This window comes from Anolis sagrei, chromosome 5, assembly GCF_037176765.1.
Source record: "Anolis sagrei isolate rAnoSag1 chromosome 5, rAnoSag1.mat, whole genome shotgun sequence".
In the NCBI taxonomy this organism is placed as follows: domain Eukaryota; kingdom Metazoa; phylum Chordata; class Lepidosauria; order Squamata; family Dactyloidae; genus Anolis; species Anolis sagrei.
Window position 1 is genome coordinate 179871628 of NC_090025.1, and position 26677 is coordinate 179898304.

The window sequence follows — 26677 nt, forward strand, 5'->3', positions numbered from 1 at the left end:
TTTCCGGCTTGTGATCCCACCAGTTCTTTGTCGCAGGCAGATGGTATTTGTGACACAAGTTCCAATGAATCATCTGAGCAATGGTGTTGTGCTTCTGCTTGTAGTCTGTCTGCACGATCTTCTTGCAGCAGTTGAGGATGTGATCTATTGTTTCATCTGCTTCCTTGCAGAGTCTACATTTGGGATCTGTTGTTGACTTTTCAATTCTGACTTTGATGGCATTGGTTCGAATGGCTTGATCTTGAGCTGCCAGAATTATTATTATTATTATTATTATTATTATTATTATTATTATTATCCTTTATTGTGTTGATGTTCCACCATTTGGTGAAAAGGATGCGATAAGTAACAATATTATCACCATCATCTTCTATCACTAGTATGATGAAAGTGCTAGTCTTGACAGTTTCTGTTCATGGAATAAGAGAATTATCCTTTTTTTTTGTCCTCAAATAGCAAAATGAGGCAGCCAAAACCAGGGAAACCTTATACGTATTTCCTTGTTCTGTCATAAAAATCAGAATTATGCCAGGATTTCTATTTGTTTTTCTAGATTTGTTTCTGACTACCTTCTGTTTGATTTAGCTGCTATTTTTTGCATTTACTACAAAAACATTGGCTGTTTTTATCATTTTTATTTTGTTACAAATTGAGTTTTGTAAATTGTGGAAAAATATGTTGTCATCTAATACATTAGGACAAGCAATAGAGAGCAGGGGAAGAACGTTTCTTTAAAAAATACTTTCATTCCTATTGGGAAGAACAAGTATAGAAGTAATCTTTGTAAAACACAGCCATCCTTCTTCTAAAGTTACATCTTCAAGTAAGAAGAATGGGAACTCAAGGATTGAAAAATTAAAACAATTCCTAAAAAACAGGTCCATCACTGCAATAAATTATATTTAAGATGCAGGAAAATTATATTTAATTATATGGATATGAGAAAATAAGGATACTGTGCATGTTGCAAAGTAATCATCTACTCAATAGAAGAGGAGCACATACCACCTCTTCTTGTGTATAGACAAATGAAGGACAAAAGACAATGAAATGACAGTCATCACCATCTGGAATGATGCAAATGTAACATTGTCTATGCTAGTGGTTGTCAACCTGTGGGTCCCCAGGTGTTTTGGCCTACAACTCCCAGAAATCCCAGCCAGTTTACCAGCTGTTAGGATTTATGGGAGTTGGAGGCCAAAACAGGCTGAGAACCACTCTATGCCACCTTGCCATTGGAGGTCAGTGCACTCAATGGAAACATTTTCCACGCAAGGCAACTAGAGATCTGCTTCTAAAGTTGGATGCCATGTAGAAAAAGAAGCATGCTTCTGCAAAAACTGTATCATGTACATCTCTGGAACAGTGATCAGATAGATTGTTGTAGGTTTTTCAGGCTATAGGACCATAGAAGCATTCTCTCCTGATGTTTCACCTGCATCTATACCAGGCATCCTCAGAGGTTGTGAGGTCTCTGGACATTCCACAGATATATGAACCCAATTTTCCTAGTTTCCAACAGACCTCACAACCTCTGAGGATGCCTGCCATAGATGCAGGCGAAACGTCAGGAGAGAATGCTTCTAGAACATGGCCATATAGCCCAAAAAACCTACAACAACCCAGTGATTCCAGCCATGAAAGCCTTCGACAATACAGTGATCAGATAAATGCTGCATAGATCCAGGAGAATGAGTTGTAATGGAAACAACAGTCTCCACAAATAGGAAGTCTTGGTATGCAAAAGTATTTACCAGAGCCTGGAAAAGTTAATTTGAATAATTATGGATACCACAGTTCCCAGACATGTTAGATGAGACAGTGTAGAAATTATTGTCTGAAAAAGTATACTTCCCAAGCTTTAGACCAGTGTGTATGTGTATCTTTGATCCAGAGTTGTCTATCTACTAGAGCAGTGGTTCTCAACCTGTGGGTCCCCAAATGTTTTGGCCTTCAACTTTCAGGTAAACTGGCTGGTAAACTGGCTGGGATTTCTGGGAGTTGTAGGCCAAACACCTGAGGTCCCACAGGTTGAGAACCACTGCTATAGTAGATAGATAACTCTGGATCAAAAATCACTAACACATAACTTGGAAATGCAGCTATTCGCAGGGAGAAATCTGTTTGCCATTTAGGGAGAAGGAAACAAAGCAAAATATGACATACAATTTATATGCTTACCCTTAACAGTCACTGAGATTAAAATCATTAGTATTATGATTTATGAAAAATATTTTTCTTTTTCTCCATTCCCATATTTTGCCCCCACATTTTTAATTAAAAGGGGAGTTTGTTAAAAGGGGAAATCAACCAGACAGCTAATTTCTGACTATCCCATCATAAAATCCTAGACAACAGAACTAACCTTGTTTCACATCCCTGAACACTGTCTACATACACAACTCTGTGTTGCAAAAAAAGTAGCAGAAAGGATAGTGTTGTTCATGACAAGGAGAGGTAAGAATTTCAAAAATGCCATAATAAAGTTAGGAAAAACCACTCGGAGGGTGCTGTTGAATTATTATTGCATCGACCAGCTATGTTATTTCTATCTTAGACTGAGCAAAAGGGCATGCCTGCTGCGGTACATACCCGTATGGCCTTAATTCTAAGATGGCATCAATTCTAAGACACTAATTTCAGTACCAACAATAGAAAAAAAAAGCTTTATTTATATATATAAAAAGCAGCCATGATTCTAAGACATACCCTGTTTTAAGAGAGGTTTATATGGGAAAAGTGCATCTTAGAATCGAGGTATTATAGTATATTTCTTCTCCAAATCCACTATGTGCTGTAGATCAACCTCTGGTGGATTTGGTAGCTGCACATTACCAAGTTTTGCTATAAGTTTTTTGGGCTGTATGGCCATGTTCCAGAAGCATTCTCTCCTGACGTTTCACCTGCATCTATGGCAGGCATAATCAGAGGGTGTGAGGTCTGTTGGAAACTAGGAAAGTTCTGTATATACTCGAGTATAAGCCTAGTTTTTCAGACCTCTTTTTAGGCTGAAAAAGTCCCCCTCGGCTTATACTCGAGTCAAGGTTATTTATCATTTTACTCTGTTATAAATACATAAAAATGCATTATTATTATTACATTTACTATTTTACTTTATTATTGTTGTTATTATTGCATTTATTATTTTACTCTATTTATTATTGTTGATATTATTGCATTTATTATTTTACTCTATTCATTATTATTGTCAATATTACATTTCCATTATATTACTCTATTATTATTATTACCTTTTTATTTTAATCTATTTTTATTGGAAGGATACACAAGCACATTTACATTGAAGAAGGTCAGAATGATTTAATTAGAGTTGGGCAGTCTTATCTTAAATATTCAAAAACATTTAACCTCCTGATGCCTCAATTAATGTAATTTTATTTGTATCTATTTTTATTTTGAAATTTACCAATAGCTGCCGCATTTCCCACCCTCGGCTTATACGCGAGTCAATCCATTTTCCCAGTTTTTTTGTGGTAAAATTAGGTGCCTCGGCTTATATTCGGGTCGGCTTATACTTGAGTATATATGGTATTTAAAAACTCTAAAATCATAACAGTAAATAAAGAACAACATTCACAAACAGGGGAACTCCAGACAAGAAACAATCAGGGATAGTGAATCAACAAAGGATTTCCCCAGGCAATAAGAAGCCAGACTGCTAGGCCATGAAATGCTAATCAAGGTGGCCAGCTGAAACATTCAAACTTTCCTCAAACAGACAAAAGTTCTTTCTCCCACCCTGGACATTCCACAGATATATAAACCTCATTTTCCTAGTTTCCAACAGACCTCACAACCTCTGAGAATGCCTGCTATAGATGCAGGCGAAACGTCAGGAGAGAATGCTTCCGGAACATGACCATACAGCCCAAAAAACTTACAACAATCCAGTGATTCCGGCCGTGAAAGCCTTCAACAATATACCTAGTTTGCATCTGGAAGAGAGACAAGAACCAAAAAATGCAGCAGTCCTCATTGTGCTAGATCACAACTATTTAAGATACGATGCTCAAAAAAAGAAAGTAGGTATGTGAGTGAGACTGTGGAGGTTCACACTGGCTTTGCCAAAGGAGACCATTGCACACGTACAGAAGAACAGGGTTACAGGAAGGAATAACATGAAGAACTTCCAGATATGTACCTGGTGGGATATGGTTCCTAAGCACCTTATGCACAAAAAACCAACGCAAACTCTACCCAAGAAAAAAACACCCCACTAAGGCGAGAATTTTCCTTTACTCTGGCATGGCTTAGACATGAAAGAGCTCGGTTCTGCTTCCACTCCTGCATTCTCAGCTTGGATGCTGGTGAGGATGATCACTCGTTCTTCCAGTCCTCCTTTTGAAAGACAAGTTCCACAGCATCATTCACGTCGTGCACAACGTGAGAGGCCTCCACCAAGCTTGGATCAAAATGGAAGTCCCTGTGTCCATGGAATACTGTCTCCAACATGCTCTCATTGCGGCCCACAGGCATGTCTCCGTAGGGATTGTAGACCCCGGTGCAGACCAGGATAGACTGGCAGCTCTCCGCAGAGCAAATGGAGACGCTGTGATCTCTCTGCACGTCAAGATGTTCCTTGCTCTCAGGAGCCATAGCAGTGATGCTGACTTCACCCTGGGCCTGGAGGTAGCGGTTGTAAAGATTTGCACCATAAATGTCAGCCATTGGATTGTCCCTGTGAAGAGAGAGCCAACAAAACAGAGGGGAGAAAAACTCAATAAAGTAAAGTAGTTCAATTATGATGCCCTGACATCCGCCGGGAAGTAGCAGCGAATAGTGAAAGGACCAAGGCAGTGACATCTCCAGCTCATCCCTTGTTTGGGTATCAGCCAGCACGTCAATGACTTAAATCAAGAAATAGTTTTCTATAAGATCTACAGAGACACTCACTGGAATACCTCAGCAAGCAAGAGTCCAAAAGTGGCAGGCTCAAATCCAGAACCTCAATCAATGGCTGATACCAAATGAGAGACTCCCCCCTGCGCACACAGAAAACTGGGAGACTTGGAAGGCGCTGAACAGACTGAGCTCTGGCACCACGAGATGCAGAGCCAACCTTAAGAAATGGGGCCACCAAGTGGAATCCACGACATGTGAGTGTGGAAAAGAGCAAACCACTGACCACCTGCTGCAATGCACCCTGAGCCCTGCTACATGCACAATGGAGGACCTCCTTATAGTAACAAGTGGCCAGATACTGGTCAAAGGACATTTAATCAACTACCAAGCTTGCAAATTTTGTGTTTTGTCTGTTTGTTTGTTTGTTTTGTTCTGTTAGAAATGTAATACAATGGTCTGGTTGCCCCTGACACGATAAAATCAATAAAATAAAATAAATTATGATGCCCTTATCCAATAGAAGGATCGATGCATGGAACATACACATTGCTGTTTACAAGGTAAGAGATGCTGCACTCCAACTCCCCCTTAACAAAGAATATACCGTATATACTCGAGTATAAGCTGGGGTTTTCAGCCCTTTTTTTAGGCTGAAAAGCCCCCCTCAGCTTATACTCAAGTCAAAGTTATTTATTATTTTACTCTGTTATTATTATGGGGAGAGAAGAACTAAAGGCCCAGGCTCTAGTGTCAGAGAGGCCGCTTCGTCTGTTAAACATGATCCAGATCTTTTAGACCACAGAGTTCTAGATATTAAAGCTTTGTTCTTGCACTTTCAGTGTTTTCTAAATACTGCTAGAGATACCAAAAATTAGTATCTAATTTTATACGAATTGCTTTAATTGCTTTTTCAGAAAGCAGGTTGAAACCAAATCTGAAAATGTACTCTATTTATTTATCACTCTATGTATTATTATTACATTTATTATTTTACTGTATTTATTATTTTTGCATTTATTATTTTGTTTTTTTATTATTACATTTCCATCTGTTATTATTATTACATTTATTAGTTTACTCTCTTTATTATTATTGGAAGGATATGTAACACATTTACATCGAAGAAGGTTAGAATAATGGTTTAATCAGAGTTGGACAGTCTTATCTTAAATTACAGTTTTATGAAAATATTCAAAAACATTACAAAATAAATAAATAAATAAAAGTCCATGACATCACAAGCATAAGGAGCCCCTGGTGATGGAATGGGTTAAACCTTTGTGCTGGCAGGACTGCTGACCTAAAGATTGGTGGTTTAAATCTGGGGAGCGGGGTGAGCTCCCATCTGTCAGCTCCAGCATCCTATGTGGGGCATGAGAGAAGCCTCCCACGGGATGGTAAAACATCCAGATGTCCCTTGGGCAACGTCCTTGAAGATTCTCTCACACCAGACACAACTTGCAGTTTCTCAAGTCGCTCTTGACATGAAAAAAACCCCACAAGGACATAGGAAGAAGGATGTCTTACCCCACAGCGTAAAGTTGGCGAAGAGGGGTTGTCCAGCCGCGACTCTCCATTTGCTGTTTGATCACGTGTTCTGCATAGCGGTAGGTGACAGTGCTGGGCTTCCCGATCAGGGCTTCGTACTTCAGGTCCTTTCCAGTCATTTTCTTGTAGATGTTCTCTAAGCACACAAGAAAGGTGCCGTGGCCAAATCTGACCAAGAGAGCAAGCGGGGAAGATAATCAGTCATGCATCGTTTGGAAACACAGGCAAATTACTCAAGTACCAAGTGAGGTGTCTGCTCATTTCTTTTTCCCAAACTGCATCAATACAGGGTTTGAAATATTGTGTGGTTGCTGCTGCATGACTGTTAATTATTTGCTCTGCTGCTTTGGAATAAAAAATCTATCCCTGCATTAGTTGCTACTGTGCTCTCTCATTATTTTGTCGTTCTTTGTTTAAAGAGGCAAATAATCATCCTGCCTCCTGAACCTTGAAGAGGCCAGTAAAAAAATCCCTTTAAAAAAACTATAAATTATATAGCATACTTCAAAGTTACGCTTTTGTTTTATATTCCTATCTTATGATTAGGGTTGTCATGTATCCCTTATTATAAAGGATATCCCTTATTTGAGAGGCCAGAAAGCTTGTCACTACAGGGCCCTTATTGTATGTGTTGTCGAAGGCTTTCATGGTCGGAATCACTGAGTTGCTATGAGTTTTCTGAGCTGTCTCGCCATGCTCCAGAAGCATTCTCTTCTGACATTTCGCCCAGATCTATGGGAGGCATCCTCAGACGTTGTGAAGTCTGTTGCAAACTAGACAAGTTGGGTTTATATATCTGTGGAATAATGTTCAGAGTGGGAGAAAGAACTCTTGTCTGTTTGAGGCAAGCATGAATGTTGCAACTTGATTAGCATTGAATAGCCTTGCAGCTTCAAAGCCTGGATGCTTCCAGCCTAGAGGAATCCTTTGTTGGGAGGTGTTAGCTGGCCTGATTGTTTCCTGTCTGGAATTTCCCTGTTTTTCTGAGTGTTGTTCTTTATTTACTGTTTTGATTTTAGAGTTTTTTTTTCTTCTATTTGAGGGCCAGAATCCTTTTCTTTTTATACAGACTTAACAAGATGGCAAAAAAAATTCCTATACTTTTAGTCTGAGATGGATATTTGTGTATCATATAATTTCAGTATGTAGATGATACTTTTATAAGGAAACAATAATTTTACAGATAAATATATGGCTACGTTAGCTGAAACAAATTCTTTCATTTGCAATTTTATTAGAACCAAAACTTTTAAATAGTATGTTATGAATTTTCACTGTCCCTTATTGCAATTTGAAAACCTGGCAATGCTAACTATGATGTCTGATCTTCCGTCAATTAAATATTTTTATGATCATCTCTAAAAGTTTACTGCTTCTGACCTTTGGCAGCTATTTATACTAAATTCACAACTAGATGTACTAGGAAATAAAATCGTAATGCCAGGGGGTGGTGGGTGGGGTAGCTAGGCAGCAGGTAGTTTTCTGATTCTGCCAAGACAACTGAGAACAATACATATTCTTAAAAAGATTTGCTGTCAACGATCCAGCCGAGGGGTTAAGGGTGGGCAGGGTTGATAAGAGATCATAGAATCATTGAGTGGGAAGAGACCTCGTGGGCCATCCAGTCCAACCCCTTGCCAAGAAGCAGGAAAATCACATTCAAAGCACCCCCAACAGATGGCCATCCAGCCTCTGTTTAAAAGCCTCCAAAGAAGGAGCCTCCACCACACTCTGAGGAAGAGAGTTCCACTGCTGAACAGCTCTCATAGTCAGGAAGTTCCTCCTAATGTCCAGGTGGAATGTCCTCTCTTGTAGTTTGAAGCTATTGTTCCACGTCCTAGTCTCAAGAGCAGCAGAAAACAAGCTTGCCCCCTCCTCCCTATGACTTCCCCTCACATGGCTATCATGTCTCCTCTCAGTTTTTTCTTCTGCAGGCTAAATATGTCCAGCTCTTTAAACCACTCCTCATAGGGCTTATTCTCCAGACCCTTGATCATTTTAGTCACCCACCTCTGGACACATTTCAGCTTGTCAACATCTCCCTTAAATTAAATTGCAGTGCCCAGAATTGGACACAGTATTCCAGGTGTGGTCAAACCAAGGCAGAATAGAGGATAGCATGACTTTCCTGAATCTAGACACTATACTCCTATTTATGCAGGCCAAAATCCCATTGGCTTTTTTAGCCGACACATCACATTGTTGGCTCATAAGTAAATTGTTGTCCATGAGGACTTCAAGATCTTTTTCACACGTACTGCTGTCGAGCCCGGCGTCCCCCATTCTGCATCTTTGAGTTTAATATTTTCTGCCTAAGTGCAGTATTTTGCATTTGTCCTTGTTGAACTTCATTTGGTTATTCATTCCATTTCAACAGAAAGGAGGAAACCATGAAAATGAACAAAATCTGGCTACCAGTATTAAAAAACTCTAAAATTGCAACAGCACAACAACAGAGAGGAAGCAGGCGGGGACATCTAATTACCTCCCAACAAAGGTTTGCTCCAGGCACAGTCTGCTCATTGTATGCTAATCAAGGTGGTCAGTTGAAACATTCACAACTAGCTCCAGCAGACAAGAGTCCTTTGTCTCACCCTGGTCATTCCACAGATATATAAGCCCTTTTTCCTAGTTCCAACAGACCTCACTACCTCTGAGGATGCTTGCCATAGATGCAGGCGAAACGTCAGGAGAGAATGCCTCTAGACCATGGCCATACAGCTCAAAAAAACCTACAACAACCCAGTGATTCCGGCCATGAAAGCCTTTGACAATACATTCATTTGGTTAGTTTTGGCCCATCTCTCTAATCTGTCAAGATCGTTTTGAATTCTGCTCCTGTCCTCTGGAGTATTGGCTATCTTTCCCAATTTGGTGTCATCTGCAAACTTGATGATCATGCCTTCTAACCCTTCATCTAAGTCATTAATAAAGATGTTGAACAGGACCAGGCCCAGGACGGAAAGATGTCAAAGAAGAACTCTTCAGATGACCAAAGTCAACAACTTGTGATTGTCCACATTTTGCTAGAATATCAAAAAAGAAGACGATGTCTAGTGGCACCACAAAGGCCAACCAATGTATTGTTACATTCATGGACTCCAGCCAACTTATCTGGAAATGCTGCAATGCATGAAATCTTATAGTAAAATAAACTGATTAATCTGTGAGATGCCATATAACTCCTCTTGATATTGATACTGATCAATGCCGCCCTCTCTAAAATTATAACTTCCATCATCTCTCACTCACTGGATATACCAGTGGAGTCGTAGCTCTAACATTGGGAAGCTCCCTAAGTTATCTGCCCTGCCACAGGACATTCACATCACCTTGGCATCTTGGCTTCTGCCATCCACAAGAGGTCCATGTTGCAGGCCAGGATGGGGAGATGTGGGTATGGCACAGTGGATAGCTCTGCCCCTGGATTCCCATTGCTAAGGAGTATATCAATAATCAGCTGCAGGCAAGTCTCCCACCGGACCGGCTCCCCCAGGAGAATTATCCCTAGAGAGAAAGAAAGCAGGGAAATTTCTTTAAATCTGTATGCCTATATATTCTACAGCATAATCCCTCAGCTCTCTATGGTGTGATTTTCAAATAATTCCAGCATAAAGATTTCTAGAACCCTTTCACATAGACTATTTTGCACCTTCAAGTAGTTTCAGAATTATAGTGACTCTAAGGCTGGCATGGGCAAACTTTGGTCCTCCGGATGTTTGGGACTTCAACTCCCACAATTTCTAACAGCCAATGCTGTTAGAAATTGTGGGGATTGAAGTCCAAAATACCTGTAGGGACTAAGTTTGCCCATGCCTGCCCTAAGGTGAAACTGTCATGGGGTTTTCTGGGGCCAAGAGTGTACAATTTGTCCAGAGTCATTCAGTGGATTTCCATGGGATCAAACCTTGGTCTCCAGACTTATAGCCGAATACTCAAACCACTACTCCACACTGTAACACCTGGCTTTAGCACACCAGCAGCAATAAGATCACATCAATCAAAAAATTGGCAGTTCGAAGCCTGGGTCAGGGTGAGCACCCAACCTTCAACCCAGATCACTGTCCACCTAAAGCAGTTCAAAAACAGCTGTTGAGAGTAGGGAAATTAGGTACTGCTTTAAAAAAGAAAGTACAAGAAAATGCCGGCAATCAAAGAATGGAAGAAGTCCGTGATCACGGACTCGTCATAGAAGATGGAGCAACAGCACCCCCCTGTGGCCAGAAACGAGAACAACCTCCAGTTCACCAAAGTTGGGAAAAATCATACCACAAACTGGTGTCTGTCTAACGGTATTGAATGTTTGCAGAGTATATGTTCTGTGATCTGCCCTGAGTCCCCTTCGGGGTAAGGGTGAAATATAAATACTGTAAATAAAATAACTTTTCATTTCTCCCTGCTGAAATTCATTTTATTAGTTTTAGTCCAGTGAAAACTACGTTAAAGTCATTCTGATCCTATCCTCTGGTGTATCGGCTATCCCTCCTAATTTGGTGTCACCTGCACATTTGGTATGCATGTCTTCTATTCCATCTCCCCGATTCATTCATAAAGATGTCAAATAACACTGGGCCCAGGCCAGGACCTGGACACCGCACCAGTCATTTCTCTTCGAAGATGATGAGGACCATTCTTTGGGTTTGGTTAGTCAATCATTCCAAATCCACCTGTATTTCAATATTCAGCATTCAAAAACACTACCAGCCCTGATGAAGAATGTGTTTGTGGGATTCTCTCTTCAGGTAATACTCCAGCTGCTAAAAAAATTGCATTTTCCAATACCATATCCTACCAAATGTTAGGGTTGTTTCTCCAGATCTCTTACCTTCAATGGTAGGGAAGTCGGTGGTTGGAGGAGGCTATCAAAATGACAAGAAGAGAAACGGGTCATTTTACAATGTCTGAATAGATCAGAGTTTTTCAAAAATATTCATGGTGCCTGTAGTGCACATTTAGTGGTATAAGTACTTTGTTAAGCAGGGCATGCACAGATTTTTTTAAAAAATAAAGTTTTTTCCAATTATTTTATTCTACATATCGTATATACTTTAGTATGAGCTGAGTTTTTCAGCCTTTTTTTAGGCTGAAAAAGCCCCCCTCAGCTTATACTCAAGTCAAAGTTATTTATCATTTTGCTCTGTTGTTGTTGTTACATTTATTATTTTACTCTATTATTATTTTTATTACATTTATGTTACTCTATTATTATTACACTTATTCTTTTACTCTATTATTGTTGTTGTTATTAATATGTTTATTATTTTAATCTGCTATTATTGTTATTGCATTTATTCTTTTATTCTATTAATTATTACTACATTTATTCTTTTACTCTAGAATTATTACATTTATTATTTTATTATATTATTATTGTTATTATTACATTTCCATTATTTTACTCTATTGTTATTATTATTACGTTTATTATTTTACTCTAGAATTAATGTAATTATTGTTACATTTATTACTTTACTCTATTTATTATTATCATCATTACATTTATTGTTTTTCAGTTTATTATTACAATTATTATTTTACTCTATTATTACTGTTATTATTACATTTCCATTATTTTATCCAGTTATAATTTTATTACATTTATTATGTTACTCTCTTTATTATTATTGGAAGGATATGTAAGCACATTTACATTGAAGAAGATTAGAATAATGGTTTAATCAGAGTTGGACAATCTTATCTTAAATTACCGTTTTATGTAAATATACAAAAACCATTTAACCTCCTGATGCCTCAATTAATGTAATTTTATTGGTATCTATTTTTATTTTGAAATATACCAGTAGCTGCTGCATTTCCCACCTCAGCTTATACTCAAGTCAATACGTTTCCCCAGTTTTTTGTGGTAAAATCAGGTGCCTTGTCTTATATTCAGGTCGGCTTATACTCGAGTATATACGGTATTTGAATTTGCTAAATCGAACTTGCAGAGTTATAGAACTTTGATGCTTTAACTTGCAAATAATCCAAGCGCTATTCTATTTTTGTACAGGAAAACAGATATAATTATAGCCAATTGTGGCACAGATCACGTGGAAATGTTTCCTGTATTGAAAAGCTTAAACAAGTACTACTCTATAGAAACAGTAAACAGTCAACAAAGTACTTATGCAACCACTAAAAAGACCCATGCTTTTAATGAATCAATGTTTGTTGTGTCAATACTTGCCAGGACTTTTGGCCTCCGACTCTGATCCACCATATCCAGCAAAGGAAATGCCTTCCTCACATTTTCAATGGTCACGACATGCTGGAATCCCAACCTAGTTTAGATGGTCAAGGAAGAAAATAGCTGCCTCTGTAGACGAAGGGAAATGTTAAGAGATAACGCACATCTTTTTAAATCTGTCTCTTCTTTGTGCCGCAGAGAACACCAAAAACAAATCAAAAAGTGGCCTGAGAATTTCAAAAAGTGGCCTGAGATTCATTTCAAATGTACCACCATATATTCTCTGAGGAACCCAAAGGAATGCACATAGTTTATCCTACTTCTATTTTACCTCTCAACCTATGAGACTGGACTAAAATGACTAAAATGACATGTTAGAATTTGGTTGTCCTGAGTAGCCCAATATTCAGACCACTGCCTTTTGGGGTTCTCAAATTCAGATACCTGCAAACCTCAACCTGGAGTATATTCAAAATCTGTGATGGGACGACAGGATTCCTAAAGCCCAATTGTGTGTACATGTGTGTGAGATCAAATTGCTGTTAACTTATGGCAACACCATGACTTTTACAAGAAATACTCAGATATGGGTTGCTGTGAGTTTTCCAGGCTGTATGACCATGTTCAAGAAGCATTCTCTCCTGACGTTTTGCCCACATCTATGGCAGGCATCCTCAGAGGTTGTGAGGTCTGTTGGAAACTGGGCAAGTGGGATTTATATATCTGTGGGATGTCCAGGATGGGAGAAAGAACTCTTATCTGTTTGAAGCAAGTGTGAATGTTGCAATTGGCCACCTTGATTTGCATTGAATGGCCTTGTAACTTCAAAGCCATACAGCCCAGAAAACTCACAGCAACCCAATGATTCTGGCCATGAAAGACTTCGACCATACTCAGATATGGTTTGCCATTGCCATCCTTTTAAAATATAGCCTATAGTACTTGGTATTCTATAGAAGTCTTCCATGCAAGTACTAACTAGGCATGATTCTGTTTAGTTGCCAGGATCTGGTGCCTTTGGGATATTGAGAACTAGCGCAACTATACTGCACCGGGACTGTGGCACAGCTGGTTGGGAGTCAGCTGCATTAAGATCACTACTGACCGAAAGGTAATGAGTTCGAAGCCAGCCCAGGTCGGAATGAGCTTCCAACCATTCTGTGTAGCTTGCTGACGACCTTTTCAGCCCGAAAGACAGTTGCATCTGTCAAGTAAGAAATGTAGGTACCGCTAATTTACGACGCCATAAAAATCTCCAACAAGCAAACAAGCAAAGAATGAGGAAGTACTCCATCAGTGTCTCAAATGGACAGTGAAGTGACAGCTTGGGGACCCGGCGTTGCCCGGGTTATTAGAGAAAGTGGGTAATGGCGGTTCTGTATGCCAAGTTTGGTCTTTATTGGTCTTTGGATAACGGCTGCATTATTTTCAGGAAGTGAGTGAAGGTACTTGAAGTCCCATCATCCATGGGCCATCCTCCTACAAACAGCAGCAGGATATAGAGTGGGTCATGGGGGCTCTGTGTGCCAAGTTTGGTCTTTATCAGTCATTAGATGAGGGTGGCAGTGGTGTCAGTAAGTGAGTGAAGGTAGTGCAAGTCCCATCATCCAAAGTCCATCCCCTTTCAAACTGCAGCATGATGTAGAGTGGATCATGGGGGCTCTGTGTGCCAAGTGTGGTCTTGATTGGTCAGAACACCCTCATGAAAGCTGGAAAGTTAAATAGCCTCTGCGTATCTGTCTATATATGTTGTGTGTCTATGGCATTGAATATTTGCCATGTATATGTACATTGTAATCCGCTCTGAGTCCCCTGCGGGGTGAGAAGGGCGGAATATAAATACTGTAATTAATTAATTAATTAATTAATTAATTAGGGTGGGGTTTTTTTTGTTCTGAGTTCCCTTCTCTTGTGGGTTTTCAGTAACACTCAGTAGCACTCTAACAATGAATCTTCTAACAACCTGAGGACCAAATTTCAATGTATTCGTTAGTCTTGATATTGGGGGATCTAAGCCTGTCTAACCTTCAATTCAGTCCATGGCACCGGCTCTTAAAACACTGCTAAGGAGGAGGAGAGAGTAGGGAGGAAATCTGAAGGCAGCAAAGGATACGCTTTGGCATTCTCCTCCACAGGTCCCTGTCCACACACAAGCATACACTTGCCATGGAACTCGTGGAAAAGGCGCAGAGGGCTATGGGAGAGGATCACCCATTCCGGAGACACCTGGAAAAGAAGGGGAAGTCAGGAAGGAGCAGTGGCCTACCTTCTAACATGCAATATGCCCGCCTGCTCAGCTTCTTCCCACACAAATGACCCCTGTTTCAGCTGACAACAGCCAAGATCCAGCATCAAAGGCTACAATGCATAATTTTATGATTATAGAGCTCCATTGCTAATATGAGAGTGACAGGCACATGGGGGCTCCTCCCACACAATGGGGTACAGGGCACCCACATCTTCCCATTGCTCTCCCTTATCGATTCCTGTAATTCTGTTGCCTCTGTTGTGCTGTCATTGTGGAAGAGCAACCTATCTTGCAAAATGTCATACTATTGCAGGTTTCAGTCATTGCCATGCCCCTCCTTCCAGTTGTGAAACAGTTCCAACAACAACACTCCCTTCCTGGGAATACAACAGTTGTGCAATGCTGTGATTCTACTCGATGCAACTATAAATTGATTTATAATATTGTAAACCAGAATGCCAGATGAAATCAAAGTAATATTGATGGAATTTCAGCCCTTGTCCTTTTTATCTCAGACATAAGATGTGAACGAGGCAGCTTGGAAAACCACACTGGGTAGACATGTTGATGTATATTATTTCTCCTGGTTCACAGGAAATAGGCAATAGGCTGGAAATAAGACCGACTGAGTGATGGCATGTGCAGAGACATCCAGTCCAACCACCACCACCAGAAGGATTACTGTCTTTTAATCCTTTTGGAGACAATCCTTCTAGATTTACATACCGTGGTGGTTGGAACTGTAACTGTTGTGTTTGTGTATATCCTAAAATTATATGTGTGTATTAGGCCTGTCGGTTTTGTTTCGTTAATTCGTTATTTCGTATTTAAATCGTTTTTTTTTTTTGCATATCCGACGCGATATCAAAACATATTTTCAAACCCGGAAGGGTTTGAAAATATCGAAACAGCAGCCCCATTTTTTTTACGAGCTTCAGCTCGTCTCGTAAATGGAATGGCGGCTGCTGTGCTGACTTCAGTGCTGTGGTCATGTGCTGGTGCCTGGGAGCCAATCCAGCGCTCCCAAGCACCCCAGCAGTGAGTGCACCGTGGCAGGAGCCGATTGGATGGCGCGCGCGCGCTCACCCGCGCGCCATCCAATCGGCTCGGGCTCCTGCGCCCCCCCCTCCTCCTCCTCCCAGCTGTGTTGCAGGAAGTGCTAGGAGGAGGAGGAGGAGGAGGAGGAGGGTGCAGGAGCCCGAGCCGGATGGCGCGCGGGGCTAACAGCAGGAGCGGAGGCCGGTTGTAAAGGTGAGCGGAGCGCGCGCGCGCGCGCCATCCGGCTCGGGCTCCTGCGCCCTCCTCCTCCTCCTCCTCCTCCTCCTAGCACTTCCTGCAACACAGCTGAGAGGAGGAGGAGGAGGAGGGCGCAGGAGCCCGAGCCGGATGGCGCGCGCGCGCGCTCCGCTCACCTTTACAACCGGCCTCCGCTCCTGCTGTTAGCCCCGCGCGCCATCCGGCTCGGGCTCCTGCGCCCTCCTCCTCCTCCTCCTACCAGCTGTGTTGCAGGAAGTGCTAGGAGGAGGAGGAGGAGGAGGAGGAGGGCGCAGGAGCCCGAGCCGGATGGCGCGCGGGGCTAACAGCAGGAGCGGAGGCCGGTTGTAAAGGTGAGCGGAGCGCGCGCGCGCGCCATCCGGCTCGGGCTCCTGCGCCCTCCTCCTCCTCCTCCTCTCAGCTGTGTTGCAGGAAGTGCTAGGAGGAGGAGGAGGAGGAGGAGGAGGGCGCAGGAGCCCGAGCCGGATGGCGCGGGAGGCCGGTTGTATGAGTTTACTTTTCAGGGCTGTATGTATGACCAATCCAGAAGCATTCTCTCCTGACATTTTGCCCACATCTATGGCAGGCATCCTCAGAGGTCTGTTGGAAACTAGGCCTGTTTGATCAAGAAAAAATTTCGATATTTAAAATACTAGGCAAATGGAGTTTAAAAAATGTTTTGTAAATATTTACGAAATTTCGTAAATAACAAAACATTTTTTTGGAAAGTTTTGTAAATATTTTAAATATCGAAACAAAAAAACACCCCAATTACAAAACGATTTTAGAAACAAATTTTTTCTTGATCAAACAGGCCTAGTGTGTATATATATGTGTGTGTGTGTGTGTGCTAAAATTATATGTTTGTGTATATATATGTGTGTGCGCGCGCATGTGTGTATGTATATGTATGTATATGTGTGTGTATATATATAGATATAGATAATAATATAATAATAATAAAACTTTATTTGTACCCCGCTAACATCTCCCCAAGGGACTCAATGCGGCTTACATGAGGCCAAGCCCACAAAACGACAATAAACAATAACAACAATAATACAAAACAATAAAGAAACTTATAAGCAAAAATAAGCGATAAACATTAACAAAAACACAATGTGTTTAAAAACCTATGGCTGGGCCAAATGTAATAATTATTTTTTTTAAAAAAAATAATGCTGCGCATGACAAGGTGACATGTAACTGGGATAGAAGTTTTGGAGAGGGAAGAAATGTGCAGACAATCTTAAATCATTAATAAAGTGCGTTTAGGGACATATTGCTGGGACTTTCCTTATTCTGGGATATAGATATAGATATGTATGTATGTATGTATGTATGTATAGTAAAAAGATACACCCAGTCCATCTTCACACACTAAAGTAAAGTATACGCACAAATGACAATCACCAAATTCTTAATGTATTGGGGATAATGGATCATGACCTGCTAGGATCACTGACCATCGAGGTATATATTGATAATGAACTGTTAGGATCACAACCAAATAGGAGTAGCAGTGCTTATTTGGTGATTGATGATCACTAGGCATGTAGATATTTCATTTCTGCTTGATGCAATGATGCAAGCAGACTTCTTTGAAAGTTAACAGGTTTTGTTTACTAATAACTTCGTGTATTTAAAGATACAGGCACGTTTTTTGTCCAAGGTTAAAGACTTCAGTAACGTTTCAGAGAGTTTGTGTATTGAACTTATAATCTTTAAGAGTTTCTTCATAAACTAGGTTGCTTTATACAAATCTCTTTAATAAGAGTTTACGTTCAAATAAAACATAAGCCTTGTCAGTTTCTAACTTCCTAACATGATCTTCTGCACTCTGACAGACTTCTATACTTAAGCTCATTCAAGGTTCAGCACGTTTCTGTAGCAGTCATTCCTCTACAGACATTCCCGGTCATCCTGTTTAAATATGAACATTATAAATCGTCACTGAGTCAGTCACAGGACCTGCAGCCCCTCCCACTGCTTTAGGTATATAGAGATAAGGAAACTGCAAATTAAATAAGACTATACTTCAGGTTATAAAACGACACATTACAAAACAAACAAACATCATATAGAGGAGGCTTGTGAAGGTTGCTTCCCCTAACATAATGAAAGTATGGACTCCACACACGATAAAGTCTTCTAAATTGTGACAAATATCAAAGAAAACTCTGTACATGTTTGATTAGTAATGGGTTGCTTCTCATACTCAAAGCTACAACTTCAGTTATCAAGTGATAAAATGTGTGTCAGTAAATAATGCTCAAAAAAGACTTCCCCACAATTATATCTGGAACAGATGCTCCAAGAACTGAGGAATTATTGTATTATACTCAAACAAATGCTGCCCTAAGCATTTAATTTTAAAGCAGCCGAGACATAGTTAGAACATAATCAGAACAATCATAGGTTAGGCAATGATCCTGTCCAGGGTTTCAGTTAATTGATTGTTTCCGTCCATCTGCTGACTCTTTAATTTGTGCTAATGACACAGCTCTGCGTTATGTCAAAGAGCTGCAGCTAAAAAACATGCCATGAGCTTCTAAGCATGAAGAAAATGAAATTAAGTTTAAGAAGGAACTACTACTAAGAATAAATAGTAAAACTTTATTTATACCCCGCCACCATCTCCCCAAGGGATCCAGAGCGGCTTACATGAGACCAAGCCCAATAACACATCAAAACACAAAAGCAATAAACAAAACAATACAGTGCAATGCAAATTAATATAAATCACATATAACAATAACACACAAGGATTTAAAAACCTATGGCCAGGCCAAATGTAATAATTTAAAATTTTAAAAAATAACGCTGGGCATGAACAAGGTAGGATATATCTCGTAGGAGGGTTTTAAAAAGTGAGGGACGCAGTCCAACGCAATCCAGCAGTTAAAGTGCATTTGTAAGGACATTTTGCTGGAAGTTATTCCTTTATTCCGGGAAGGCACACTGGAACAGCCACGTTTTCAGGCTCCTCCTAAAGACTGCCAATGTAGGGGCAGGCCTGATATCCTTTGGAAGTGAGTTCCAGAGTCGGGGGGGGGGGGCCACCACCGAGAAGGCCCTCTCCCTCGTCCCTACCAATTGTGCCTGTGAGGGAGGCGGGAGCATGAGCAGGGCCTCTCTGGATGATCAAAGAGATCGTGTGGGTTCGTACACAGAAATGCGGTCACATAGGTAGGCGGTTCCCAAACTGTTCAGGGCTTTGTAGTTAAGGTCCTGCACCTTGAAATAGGACCGGAAGATTAACAGCAGCCAATGGAGCTCCTTAAACGGGGGGTTGACTGCTCCCTGTAAGTCACTCCAGTTAATAACCTGGCTGCTGCTCGTTGTATCAGTTGAAATTTCTGGGCCGTTTTCAAGGGCAGCCCCACGTAGAGTGCATTACAGTAATTCAATTTGGAGGTGACTAAGGCATGGACCACTCTGGCCAGATCCGACTATAAACTTGTATCCCCTCCTCCTAGTTGCTATTTCTAAAAAGAGAACCTCATTAGATATGATCACATGGTAAATGTATTATTGGAGCTTCACTGAACTACTAAAGTGATTTAATGCAGTGCCAATGACAATATTATTTATTGATTTATTGATTTATTTCAAAGTTTTCTATACTGGGCTTCTCACCTCTTAGAGGGACTCAGCCCGGTTTACAACCATAAAAACATACAATCAGTAAAATATCATAGTTCATAATTACACATAATTATGAATACACATATTACCAGCCATGACACTCATATTATCCTCATTCCATACAGAAATCCAAACAAGAAACACTAAATAGTAGCAGAATGACTTGTTTTCTTTAAAGTACACACCATCCTACATAGAGGATGAATACTATATATATCCAGCACCACAGAAGGGTATGCAATACAAGGGTAGCAACAATAGTGTGCTTCCAAAGGACAGAACTTTTGTTTCTGGAAGAGCAAAACATGAAACAAACAAAACCCTGTAGAATTCAAATTTCACAGAGAAGTCCAACAGGTAGTAACCCAGTATAAAAGAGGGCCTCACATTTATTACGTACCTTAAATCCAAGGGCTTCAGTGAGTTCCTCAGCCTTGTTTTCCCGAGAGCAGTTCCCAGCATTGGTTACAAAAGCAACCGGTACATGGAACCGGCCTTTGGCATCTGTCAGTTTCTGGAAGGCCTTCTTAGCAGCAGGAATGACTAGTCGGCCCCGTAAAAGGACTCCATCGATATCGAAGAGGAATCCAAATGAGGGAGAAGTTGTCTGCAAAGAGTTTAAAAAATGAGGCTATGTAACATTGCTTTTTCACAAAAAAAGATTAAAAACTCTGAAGCAGGGAACTGAGAGTTGGGTAGATGCCATTAACTTGCAGGTCTCAGCCAAACCAATAATGAAGAATGATGAGGAAGATGCTCTTCAACAACATCTGGAGGGCTGCACTATTCTCACCCCTGGTGCAAAGGAACTACCTTCTTCCAAGAAAAGAGAAACAGTCACACGCTTATTTTTTCCAATCATCTCTTTAATACTTTTTGATCCCAATTTAAATATTCTCAAGTTTGATTTATATTATAATACATTATGTTATACACTCTGAATACACATGTGCTGAGCTAATTGCTTAGCACAGCGTTTCTCAACCTGGGGGTCGGGACCCCTGAAGGGGTCGCGAGGGGGTGTCAGAGGGGTCGCCAAAGACCATCACAGACAGTATTTTCTGTTGATCATGGGAGTTCTGTGTGGGAAGTTTGGCCTAATTCTATCATTGGTGGGCTTCAGAATGCTCTTTGGTAGTAGGTGAACTATAAATCCCAGCAACTACAGCTCCCAAATGTCAAGGTCTATTTCCCCCGAACTTCACCAGTGTTCACATTTGGGCATATTGAATATTTGTGCCAAGTTTGATCCAGATCCATCATTGTTTGAGTCCACAGTGCTCTCTGGATGCAAGCAAACTACAACTCTAAAACCCAAGGTCAATGCCCACCAAACCCTTCCAGTATTTTCTGTTGGTCATGGGAGTTCTGTGTGGGAAGTTTGGCCTAATTCTATCGTTGGTGGGCTTCAGAATGCTCTTTGAATGTAGGTGAACTATAAATCCCAGCAACTACAACTCCCAAATGTCAAGGTCTATTTTCCATGAACTTCACCAGTGTTCACATTTGGGCATATTGAATATTCATGCCAAGTTTGATCCAGATCCATCATTGTTTGAGCCCACAGTGCTCTCTGGATGTAAGCGAACTACAACTCTAAAATCCAATGCCCACCAAACCCTTCCAGTATTTTCTGTTGGTCATGGGAGTTCTGTATGCCAAGTTTGGTTCAAGTCCATTGTTAGTATAGTTCAGAATGCTCTTTGAATGTAGGTGAACTATAAATCCCAGCAACTACAACTCCCAAATGTCAAAATCAATCCTCCCATCCTAACCCCACCAGTATTCAAATTTGGGAATATTGAGTATCTGTGCCAAATTTAGTCCAGTGAATGAGAATACATCCTGCATATCAGATATTTACATAACGATTCATAACAGTAGCAAAATTACAATTATGAAGTAGCAACAAAAATAATTTAATGGCTGGGGGTCACCACAACATGAGGAACTGTATTAAGTGGTCGCGGCATTAGGAACGTTGAGAACCACTGACTTAGCAGCTTTGAATTCAGGCATTTGTTGCCTGATTCACAAACAATGCATGAATTATATGTGCTATTGACAAGAGCAGTATAGCTATGCTGTATAATGCTGCAGTCTTAAGCGTATGTAAACAGACTTAACTGGTACTGAAATCAATGGATTTCCAAGTAGAAAGGTTTTCCAAGTCAAATTTAAATTTTACTATATTACGATGAAATGTGTCTTCAAACAAGCTACTCCAGCATTACATTTTAGACTTGTATATTGAAGGTAGGATACAGGACTGAAATTATATTGACTAACAACGGTGATTTAGATTTGTGGCTCTTTTTATGTTGTCTTTGGCACCAACTCTACTAGTCCGTTGGAGGCAAACAGCAAAGCCAATAAAATCGTTATCTGTTTGTTTAAGAAGTCTTAAACACTGAAAAACCTCTAAGCAAAATTAAAACAATATTGGTAATACCAGCAAAAATTGAGAGCCTGTCAAAGGTTTGAGTTAAAAAAAACTTGTTTCAGGAACTGTGTAAAACTCCACCTCAAGGAGTACATTCCACAATTGAGATGTCATCATGAGGAAATGCCTGTCCTCCTCTTGCACCCAAAATGTCATCTGAGGACAAACAGAGCAATCCTTCCATAATCTTAACACACAAACAGTTTCGGAAGGAACTATAATATACATCTTCTGGGGCTTAAAAGTCAAGAACCAATCCACACTCAGAAATGGAACTAAGACACAATGGTATCTTTAAAAACTAGTTAAATGTAATGTGTTGTATGAGACCTCAGCCATCAGCCTCTCTTGCTGTATTTTCATTTAAGTGGCACACTCCAACAAGCCCCACAGGCAACACAAAGCAACAGTCGACCTTGGAAGTCCCAATAATAATAATAATAATAATAATAATAATAATAATAATAATAATAATCTTTATTTATACCCCATCCAGTTGTTGCCATCAGCTCACCAACACAAAAAAACCCATATTTAATAAGCCTTGGCACTATAAGAGGGTTCCGCGAGACCAGTCGCTCTCGTTGCAAAAGTGTAATGGTGAGGACGCGGACCATAATTTAGTTCTTACGGACCACTAGTGGTCCACGGACCACAGGTTGGGAACCACCGCTGTAGGGGGGAAAATGCAGTTTGACACCACTTTAAGGGCCAGGACTGAATCCTGGGAGGTGTAGTTCGGTGACAGATTGAAGACAAAGTGCTCTATGCATATTACACACTGTATTCGATCATACTGTTCTGTGTATTCTTATGGATACCATTTGTCCACTTCTACTATGAGGAAAAAGATGATGATGCTGACACATGTTCACAGGTTCAAACTGCATTGATATATATATATACGTACACACATACACATACATATACATATATACACACACATAATACATCCGGTTGCGCAGTGGGTGAAACCCCTGTGCTGGCAGGACTGAAGACCGACAGGTCACAGGTTCGAATCCGGGGAGAGGCGGATGAGCTCAGTTCCAGCTCCTCATGCAGGGACATGAGAGAAGCCTCCCACAAGGATGATAAAAACATCAAATAATCCAGGCATCCCCTGGGCAACGTCCTTGCAGACGGCCAATTCTCTCACACCAGAAGCGACTTGCAGTTTCTCAAGTCGCTCCTGACACGCCAAATAAACGAACAAACAAACAAACAAACAAACAGTGAAGCCTAAAGACCTTAGGTAAAGGTAAAGGTGACTGAATCAGGGGGTTGTGCTCATCTCCATTTCTAAGCCAAAGAGCCAGCATTGTCCATAGACATCTCCTAGGTCATGACTGCATGGAGTGCCGTCACCTTCCCACCAAGGTGGTACAGTACCTATTGATCTACTCACATTTGCATGTTTTCGAAGTGCTAGGTTGGCAGAAGATGGGGGTAACAGCGGGGGCTCACGCCTCTCTCTGGATTTGAACTTGCAACCTTTCGATCTGCAAGTTCAGCGGTTTATAATAATAATAATAATGATAATAATAATAATAAACTTTATTTATATCCCGCCACCATCTCCCTAATGGGACTCGGGGTGGCTTATATGAGGCCAAGCCCAACAATACAGCAATGCAAATAAACAACATACAACGATAGTAAAGTGTAAAAATAATAAGTAAAATACAAAAGCAATATAAAATCAAAATTTAAACACAGAAAATAAATCACAGTGGGAAGGCCGATAGCAAAGATTAAAAGTTTAAAAATATTGGGTGAGAAGGCAATGAATTGTATCTGGACAGGGGATCAGGAAGACGAAAGAAAGGTTTAATTGCACTAGTAGGTAGAAGATAAAGTGCTTCTGAGGACATTAGTTTGCAGGGCTTGGTCAGGTCAGAGGTTATAGTTCAGTTAATCATTCCTTGAAGGCGCACTGGAACAGCCAAGTTTTCAAGCTCTTCTTAAAGACTGCCAAGGTGGGGGCTTGCCTAATTTCTCTGGGGAGCGATTTCCAGAGCCGAGGGGCCACCACAGATAAGGCCCTCTCCCTCGTCCCTACAAGTCGCACTTGCGATGGAGCGTGCGAAGGGCCTCTCCGAAAGATCGAAGGGATCGTGTAGGTTCATATAAGGAAATGCGGTCACAAAGTTTAACCATATCAAACTGCAATTTTGAGGGTCCCAGAGCATTGAGTCATGGCAGTTCCAAGTGTCAAGTGTCAATATTTCTAGATACACCCTTTTCTTTTCTTTTCTTTTCTTTTTTGCTATGAGCAACATTTCAGAGGAAAGAATTGGTCAAAGCCACATCATGAGAAGTCAGGAAAGCTTGGAGAAGACAATGATGTTGGGGGAAATGGAAGGAAAAAGGAAGAGGGTCCGACCAAGGACATGATGGATGGATGTCATCCATGATGTGACTGGCTTGACTCTGAAGGAGCTGGGGGTGGCGACAGGGAGCTCTGGCGTGGGCTGGTCCATGAGGTCACGAAGAATTGCAAGCGACTGAACGAATAAACAACAACAACCTATGCTTTGACTCTGAAGGAGCTTGGGGTGGTGACGGCCGACAGGGAGCTCTGGCGTGGGCTGGTCCATGAGGTCACGAAGAATTGGAAGCGACTGAACGAATAAACAACAACAACTTATGCCTTGACTCTGAGGGAGCTGGGGGTGGTGACGGCCGACAGGGAGCTCTAGCGTGGGCTGGTCCATGAGGTCACGAAGAATCGGAAGCGACTGAACGAATAAACAATAACAACAACAACCTATGCCTTGACTCTGAAGGAGCTGGGGGTGGTGACAGCCGACAGGGAGCTCTGGTGTGGGCTGGTAGAGAAGACAAGGATACTGGGGAAAATTGAAGGAAAAAGGAAGAGGGGCCAAGACCAAGATGGATGGATGGCATCCTTGAAGTCACTGGCTTGACTCTGAAGGAGCTGAGGGTAGTGATGGCCGACAGGGAGCTTTGGCATGGGCTGGTCAATGAGGTCACAAAGAGTCGGAAGCGACTGAACGAATAAACAACAACAACAACCTATGCCTTGACTCTGAAGGAGCTGGGGGTGGTGACGGCCGACAGTGAGCTCTGGTGTGGGCTGGTCCATGAGGTCATGAACGAATAAACAACAACCTATGCCTTGACTCTGAAGGAGCTGGGGGTGGTGACAGATGACAGGGAGCTCTGTCGTGGGCTCGCGACTGAACGAATAAACAACAACCTATGCCTTGACTCTGAAGGGGTTAGGGGTGGTGACGGCCGACAGAGAGCTGTGGCATGGTCTGGTCCATGAGGTCATGTAGTCGGAAGCGACTGAACGAATAAACAACACCACCTATGCCTTGATTCTGAAGGAGCTGGGGGTGGTGATGGCCGATAAGGAGCTCTGGCGTGGGCTCATCCATGAGGTCATGAAGAGTCGGAAGCGACTGAACGAATAAACAACAACAATCTATGCTTTGACTCTGAAGGAGCTGGGGGTGGTGACGGCCGACAGGGAGCTCTGGCGTGGGCTGGTCCATGAGGTCACAAAGAGTTGGAAGCGACTGAACGAATAAACAACAACAACCTATGCCTTGACTCTGAAGGAGCTGGGGGTGGTGACGGCCGACAGGGAGCTCTGGCGTGGGCTGGTCCATGAGGTCACGAAGAGTCGGAAGCGACTGAATGAATGACTAAACAACAACAACCTTTGCTTAAGAAATCCTTATGAAATGCTTGGGGTTGGCCATAAGGACACCATATGTTGGTTAAGCCAGGACAACACAGGCTGGAAAGCTGATTTTGCATTTGCCCTTTGTGTGCCCCAAGGGACAGGGTTGCAAAGGGAAGCAGGGGGCAAAGACAGTGATCCCCAAAAGGGAACAGAAGGGGGGAAGAGGGAGGGAAGGGGGCAAAGGGCAGGCAAGATCCTGGATCTCTCTCTCTCACCCGGGTCCCCCTGCATCCTCTGCTGTCCCTGGGTCCCGAGGGGCCGGGGCTCCAGCAGAAGGGGAGCCTGCCCAGAGCGGGTCCGGGGCCCCTCCTCGCCCGTAGCGCCGCTCTCCCCGCCGGCAGCAGGCAGCCCAGAGCCATCCGCCCGCCAATGGAGGCCGCCCCCGCCTCGCCCTCCGCAGCAGCCAATCCCCGCCCGGGATCCACGGATCACATGAATCCAGGCAGCTCCAGGTCGGAGGTGAAGGCGAGCCCCCTCTGCACCGCAGCTGCGGAAGAGGTCGCGCCTTGCAACGGGGCAAGATCCCTTTTGCACCGCGCCTGCAGGCAGATTCATGACTTTGCAACACCATCCAAGCAGTGCTTTCCAATCTACAGGGCTTTGGACTTCAACTCCCAGAAGCCCCAGCCGGCTGGGCCAAGAGCCGGGGATTCTGGGAGATGAAGTTCAGAATGCTTGATGCCTGGTTCTACAGTAGCCCAGGGTTGATTGAAAAGTAATGCCTCCACCTTCATAACTCCCCAACAGATAGCAGTACTGGGATGCAGCAGG

General features: G+C 41.9%; 1 protein-coding gene across 1 annotated transcript; it reads right to left on the bottom strand.

Moving 5' to 3' along the window:
• Positions 1-620: 620 nt before the first annotated feature.
• HDHD5 (haloacid dehalogenase like hydrolase domain containing 5) lies at positions 621-26470 on the bottom strand. The gene is made up of 8 exons (XM_060776689.2): positions 26122-26470; positions 20149-20355; positions 14712-14824; positions 12599-12692; positions 11237-11270; positions 9744-9918; positions 6391-6579; positions 621-4699 (listed from the first exon to the last, which is right to left on the bottom strand). The coding sequence occupies exons 1-8, from the start codon at positions 26263-26265 to the stop codon at positions 4339-4341; spliced, it is 1317 nt and encodes a 438-aa protein (XP_060632672.2). The 5' UTR covers positions 26266-26470; the 3' UTR covers positions 621-4338.
• Between the last annotated feature and the right edge of the window lie 207 nt (positions 26471-26677).